Source organism: Nyctereutes procyonoides, unplaced genomic scaffold, assembly GCF_905146905.1.
Source record: "Nyctereutes procyonoides isolate TBG_1078 unplaced genomic scaffold, NYPRO_anot_genome, whole genome shotgun sequence".
NCBI lineage: Eukaryota > Metazoa > Chordata > Mammalia > Carnivora > Canidae > Nyctereutes > Nyctereutes procyonoides.
In genome coordinates, this window is record NW_026575049.1 from 17288428 (window position 1) to 17296197 (window position 7770).

Sequence of the window (7770 nt, forward strand, 5' to 3'; positions counted from 1 at the left end):
GCTCTCAATAGATTCAGAGAAAGCATTTAACAAAATACAGCATCCATTCCTGATCAAAACTCTTCAGAGTGTAGGCTTAGAGGGTACATTTCTCAGCATCTTAAAAGCCATCTATGAAAAGCCCACAGCAAATATCATTCTCAATGGGGAAACACTGGGAGCCTTTCCCCTAAGATCAGGAATGCAACAGAGATGTCCACTCTCACTACTGCTATTCAACATAGTACTAGAAGTCCTAGCCTCAGCAATAAGGCAACAAAAAGCAATAAAAGGCATTCAAATTGGCAAAGAAGTCAAACTCTCCTTCTTCACAGATCACATGATAATATACGTAGGAAACCCAAAAAAACTCAACCCCAAGATTGCTAGAACTCATACAGCTCATACAGCAGTGTAGCAGGATACAAAATCAATGCCCAGAAATCAGTGGCATTTCCATACACTAACAATGAGACTTAAGAAAGAGAAATTAAGGAGTCCATCCCATTTATAATTGCACCCAAAAGCATAAGATACCTAGGAATAAACCTAACCAAAGAGGTAAAGGATCTATACCCTAAAAACTATAGAACCCTTCTGAAAGAAATTGAGGAAGACAGAAAGAGATGAGAAAATATTTCATGCTCATGGATTGGAAGTATTCATATTGTGAAAATATCAATACTACCCAGGGAAATTTATGCATTAAATGCAATCCCTATGAAAATGCTTTGGACTTTCTTCAGAGCGTTGGAACAAATCATCTTAAGATTTGTGTGGAATCAGAAAAGGCCCCGAATAACCTGGGGTATATTGAAAAAGAAAACCAGAGCTGGGGGCATCACAATGCCGGATTTTAAGTTGTGCTACAAAGCTGTGATCATCAAGACTGTATGGTACTGATACAAAAACAGACACACAGATCAGTGGAACAGAATAGAGAACCCAGAAATGGGCCCTTAACTCTATAGTCAACTAATATTCGACTAAAGAGGAAAGACTATCCCCTGGAAAAGTACAGTCGCTTCAATAAATGTTGCTGGGATATTGGACAGTCACATGCAGAAGAATGCAACTGGACCATTCTCTTACACCAAACACAATGATAAATTCAAAATGGATAAAATATCTAAATGTGAGACAAGAATCCATCAGAACCTAGAGGAGAACACAGGCAACACCCTTTTTGAACTTGGCCACAGCAACTTCTTGCAAGATACATCTATGAAGGCAAAGGAAACAAAAGCAAAAATGTACTATTGGGCATTCATCAAGATAAAAAGTTTCTGCACAGAAAAAAAAACAGTAAACAAAACTAAAAGACAACCTACAGAATGAGAGAAGAGATTTGCAAATGACATATCAGAGATAGTATCCAAGATCTATAAAGAACTTATGGATCTCAGCAGTAAAGAAACAAACAATCGAATCATGAAATGCGCAAAAGACATGAACAGAAATTTCACCAACACAGACGTAGACATAGCCAACAAGCACATGAGACAATACTCCGCAACAATTGCCATCAGGGAAATACAAATACAAACCACAATGAGATACCACCTCACACCAGTGAGAGTGGTGAAAAGTAACAAGACAGGAAACAAATCTTGTAGAGGATGTGGAGAAAGGGGAACCCTCTTGAACTGTTGGTGGGAATGTGAATGGGTGCAGCCACTCTGGAAACGTTTGTAGAGGTTCCTCAAAGTGTTAAAAATAGAACTGTCCTTCGACCCAGCAATTGCACTGCTAGGGATTACCCCAAAGATATCAATGCAGTGAAACGGAAAACACCTGCACCCCAATGTTTCTAGCAGCAATGTCCACAATAGCCAAACTGTGGAAGGAGCCTTGGTGTCCATGGAAAGATGAATGGATGAGAAGGTGTGGTTTATGTATACAATGGAATATTACTCAGCCATTAGAAATGACAAATACCCACCATTTGCTCCAACATGGATGGAACGGAGGGTATTATGCCAAGTGAAGTAAGTCAGTTGGAGAAGGACAAACATTATATGGCCTAATTCATTTGGGGAAGATAAAAATTAGTAAAAGGGAATAAAGGGGAGAGAAAGTGAGTGGGAAATATCAGTGAGGATTACAGGACATGAGACTCCTAATTCTGGGAATCAAGGGGAAGGGGAAGTGGGTGGGAGGTTGGGATGACTAGGTGATGGGCACCAAGGGGGGCACTTTACGTGTTGAGCACTGTTATAGTATATGTTGGCAAATTGAAGTCCCATAAAAAGGTACAAAAATAAACAAACAAATAAATAATAATATAAATAAATAAATAAATAAATAAATATCTCTGGTTAAAAAATATTTACATGAAGATTTAGTTTAAGTATTACTATGTTTGGGATAATGTATACATGCACACAGTCACACATATACACACACAGATATGAAGGTGCCATAGAGTGTATCAAAACTCTTGTAGATTTTTATATTCTGGAAATAAAAGTAACAGGGAAAAAAACAACCAGGAGCATATACTAGGAAACTGGAAAATAAGATGATACTGAGAATGACCTATTTTTGCTATTGCCAGAGCCAACTGCCTTAAATACCTTCATTCAACCACTCATTCATTCATTTGTTCAATAAGAACATTGTCATTAAGTTTGTAGACTCTTGTACTTGGCTAATAATGTGAAGTTTTGCCTCATTCAGATTGCATATTACCCTCAGCTCAGAGTACTCATTCCTCCTTAAAAACTCAGCAAATCATAAGATCACTTAAGTATGCAATCAATGAATTTCTTAAGATATCTTCAATGCTTTTTTTTATAATCTCCTTAGTGAAAATAAAAGGAGGAAAGTTTAAGAATGAATATGCTGTAAAATCTGTTCACATAATTTTTAACTAATACGTAGTTTCTTTTTTAAAGATTTTTATTTATTTATTCATAGACACACACACACACACAGAGAGAGAGAGAGAGAGAGAGAGAGAGAGAGAGAGAAAGTCAGAGGGAGAAGCAGGCACTATGCAGAGAGCCTGATGTGGGACTTGATCCAGGTCTCCAGGATCACACCCTAGGCTGCAGGCGGCGCTAAACCGCTGCACCACCGGGGCTGCCCTAATATGTAGTTTCTTTCTTTCTTTTTTTTTTAATTTTTATTCATTTATGATAGTCACACAGAGAGAGAGAGAGGCAGAGACATAGGCAGAGGGAGAAGCAGGCTCCATGCACCGGGAGCCCGACGTGGGATTCGATCCCGGGTCTCCAGGATCACACCCTGGGCCAAAGGCAGGCGCTAAACTGCTGCGCCACCCAGGGATCCCTAATATGTAGTTTCTAATAGTAATTCTTTTCATGTGGAATTTGACAAAAAGCATGTTTGGCCACATAAAGGAGGGGGAGAAGACCATGCTTTGTCCAATATTCTCTGAATGTGGTTTTAAATGGTAAATAATTCACTTGAGTATCCAACCCAAATCCTCTTTGAAGCAAAACTTTATTTTTCTTTGATCTTAGATTATTCTTCACTCATTTCTGCCTCTCTGTTCATAAACTAAACTATATTAAGGATTTCAGTTTAAGCAGGAATTTCAGGCAGGATTCCTGAAAGACTGTACTGAAAGGTTTCCATTAGTACTGCATGAAGTAGGGATAAAAATAATAACTGCATATTTATGAAAGCAAATGGATAGTAAAAAAAAGTAGTTTAGAGAACTGGAAAATACCACTACCTCTTCTGTGTTATAACATTGCTTCTAGATTAAAAAAAAATATGTGGTTTGCCTTTTACAGAAAACGTAATTAAATGGAATGTCTTAGAAAAATGTAATCACATTTACTCCATTCCTAATTAGAAGAATTTAATAACCACAAAACAAGAAAGTGACGGTAATTGCCATTTGATTTTTAAAAAGATTATGACACAAGTGTGCTTTGTGTGGTCATTACATATATGTAATCTTCCCTATTGTTAAAGGAAAAGCATTTTAGAAATATTAGTGTGAACAATAATATGAACTTAAATACTTTTGAAAGTCTCTAAAAACCTGAGCTCCATCACATATCTGATACATTTCTCACCAACCATCAGATTGCAATGAAAATATTATTATTTCACAATGCTTTACAATAGTAAAAATTTCAAACTTACACTAACAAGGTGAATATTAGAATCAACTTCTTCAGAGAAGTTTCTGCCAATCAAGAGGATCAACTTCCCCTTACTCTCTTATTTTCCTTCCTCTCTCTCTCTACCTACATACCTGTCTATTACATGTGCCATATATATAGTATATATTCATTTACTTAACATTTTTAGGCTGTTTGTATACACTCCTAATTTTTACCTTTGCATTTCTGCTTACTTGTTACATTCTCACAAAAGTGAATCTATGTAATTTCATATCTTTACAAATTACCCAATAAATAATTTAAATTGAATAAAATTTTCACTTAATTTTCATTTTGTGTTAGTATCATATCAAATTTGTTTTTAAAAATGTGACCCATCCTTTAAAAGGACAGTGGTAAGAAATAAGTGAGTGCTCAAGGACACTCTTGTCTGTCTTTGAGAAATAAGAAAAAATATTTCTTATTATAAACTATGTAGAGCTCTTTACATTAACTTATGTTATCAGGCCAAGCTGAAATCAAGAAACCAAAGTCAAATCCACTTGCCTAGTATTGAGTTAGATTCATAACTACTTTTAAACATGTTTTCTTGGCAGCACAGAAGAAATATTAATTGATACATATTTTTATTTTACATAAAATAGTTTCCGTATTTGCATGTGGTTTTTAGTATCTTCTTAGAGTATAGTAATCCATATCTTTTCTATGAATGTATAAGCAGCTTTGCTTTGATATGAGAAACAATGGAGATTATTAACATCTGAAATTTAGTTACACAGGATAAGATTGACTGTTTTCTATATAGAAAACCAGTTAGGACCTGGTTTTTAGAGTAATAAGAAGATGCATTTATTATATATATATATATAATTGTATATTATTGTGATATATATACACACATATATGTCTATGTACATATATATGTCTCTCTATATGTCTATTATGTCTATCTGAAAGAATGAATCGAAGTGTTTAAAGAATTTACATACAGGAAGGCAGAGAGTTCTTCATTCAATTTTGCTTTCAGGGGTAAACTTTTTGCATAATCCCATTCATTTATTTGAAAAGACCATTCTCTGAACCATGTTCTTGAAGGCTTGCTTCACCTGCTGGTTTCTTAGTGTGTATATGAAAGGATTCAAGAGAGGAGCCACTGAGGTATTGAGCACAGCTACTCCTTTGCTTAAAGTTACCCTTTCTCTTGCAGAAGGCTTAATGTACATGAAGATACAGCTGCCATAAGAGAGGGAGACCACTATCATGTGGGAGGAACACGTGGAAAAGGCTTTTTTCCTTTGACTCGTAGAAGGAATTCTCAGAATTGTCCGGATGATGTATGTATAAGAGAGAATAACTAGGGTTAAGGTGACCATAAGTGTTACCACCGCTAAAAAAAATGCCATGAGTTCTAGAAAGTGAGTGTTTGTACAAGAAAGCTGTAGAATTGGAGAAGAGTCACAAATAAAATGATCAATTATATTGGAGGCACAGAAATCCAGTTGCAGCAGCAGGATTAATGGTGGAAAGATGATCAGGAATCCTGCAAGCCATGAGCTAAAGACAAGAAGGATGCAGACTCTGCTGCTCATGACAGTCATGTAATGCAGGGGTTTGCAGATGGCCACGTAGCGGTCATAGGACATGGCAGCCAGAAGGTAAAATTCTGTCACCCCCAAGAAGATGAAGAAAAATAGCTGAGTCACACAACCATTGTAAGTAATGGTTCTGTCCCTTGTCACGATAGTGACAAGGAATCTGGGAATGCAGACAGACGTGAATGATATTTCTAGGAATGAGAAGTTTCGAAGGAAGAAATACATTGGAGTCTGCAGGTGGGGATCTGAAAAGGTGAGGGTGATAATGATCAGGTTCCCAGTCACACTGAGCATGTAGGTAACAAGAAGAAATATGAAAAGTACAACCTGCCAGTGTGGGTCATTTGTCAATCCAAGAAGAATAAACTCTGTTACTGCTGTGTGATTTCTCATCATTTTCCTTCTTTATGATGGTATTCTTTGTTTTAGCTGAAAAACAGATGAAACAATAAGAAAGTTATGACACCAGAAAAGAAACACACACACACACATAAATAGACACATAGAAACACTTTTTGAAAAGGTCATTGCTGCTTTATGGTTTTGGAGATAAATGATTTTGTGGTACATAGAAACAAAAGATTTATTAAAACTGACATATTTATTATGTAATATGTTAATTCATTATTCCTATATGTGTTTCATTGTAGTCTCACATATCTCAATATAAATCCCTGTCTTCTGAATTTTTTTACTTATTTCTGGAAACAAGAAAAAAAAGAGATTAAAACCTCTGAGATGGAAGTCTTCTCTAATAAAACTCAGGGCTTACTACTCCTGGCATATTGCAAAATTTTGAAGGTTTTTTTTTTTTGCTTTCTTCTTCATATATTTTTTAACATTTTTATTTTGAATAAACATATCTGTCTCCTTTTCACATTCAGCCTTTTACAATCTATAGAGACCATTTGCTCATCTGGTAGAGTACTGTGTACTAACAGTATACAGTATACTAACAGTATACATATGCAATGGATGGGAGGGTAACCCTAATCTAATTCCAATGTCTCTGCCATCATTTTAATTTTAATTATGAACCTGTCATAATGGTCTTTTCTAAGATTATAAATATATTCTTCTTAGGGCACCTGGATGGCCTAGTAGGTTGTGCATCTGACTCTTGGTTTCAGCTTAGGTCTTGGTTTCAGGGTTGTGAGGAATGTTCAGTGAGGCATCTGCTTAAAACTTTCTTCCTCATTCTCTGACCCTCCCCCCTCATGCTCTCTCTTTCTAAAATAAACAAATATTTCTCTCTCTCTCTCTATACATACATATATATATATATATATATATATATATATTCTTCTTAAATATATTTGTATTTACTATCTACCTATCATGAGTCTGCTCTCTTATACTTAAAGCAGTACTTTTACCTAAGTCCTAATTTTATTTTTGTAAGCTCTAAGTGCTCTTATTTATTTCTAAAATGATTTAGCACTTTTCTTTGTTTAATTTTTTCCTTTTTAAAGTTCTTATTTTCCAAGAGACCCTTAGAAATGCTGCCATCTAAGGTCATTTTAAGAAATGCTTAACTGTCCAGATAGCCTGGCTAAGTCTGCAATGTCTCATTTGCTTTCTATATCCTTCAAAGGTTTCAGAGCTTTCAAAGGGAATAATTTTACTCACAATTAGCCAATTAATTTGATATGTTAATGAACTCCCTGAAATTCTTTACCTACAAGATTTTTGGGAGGGAATTATTCCTACTTTATATCACTTGTCCTCTTTGTGGTCATAAGATATGTGTTTTTTTTTTTTTTTTTGGTTTCTGTCTTTATATGATGGATGCTAACCTTCACTCTATAAAATTCACATTGTGCAAAAGTAAAACATAAAGTAGATCTGCTCAGTGTTAAGACACATGAAAGAAATTGTTTTGAATCATGTACAAAAGTGATTACATGATGTCCTGATATTAACTATGTTAAAAATAATCATTAAAAGATATTTAAATAAGAACACAAAACCATCAAGTACTTCTATCAATCGCAAAATATTTATGTTATAATGAACAAAAATGTTTCATGAAACTCTTAAATTGTAGCAGTTTTTAAAATGTCATTTATATATTTCATATAAATTATGTGGTT

The 7770-nt window shown here is 35.0% G+C and overlaps 1 protein-coding gene across 1 annotated transcript; it reads right to left on the reverse strand.

The window, feature by feature from the left end:
* Nucleotides 1–5134: 5134 nt before the first annotated feature.
* Nucleotides 5135–6070, reverse strand: LOC129512046 (olfactory receptor 6C75). The gene has a single exon (XM_055329305.1). The coding sequence runs from the start codon at nt 6068–6070 to the stop codon at nt 5135–5137; it is 936 nt and encodes a 311-aa protein (XP_055185280.1).
* Nucleotides 6071–7770: the final 1700 nt, after the last annotated feature.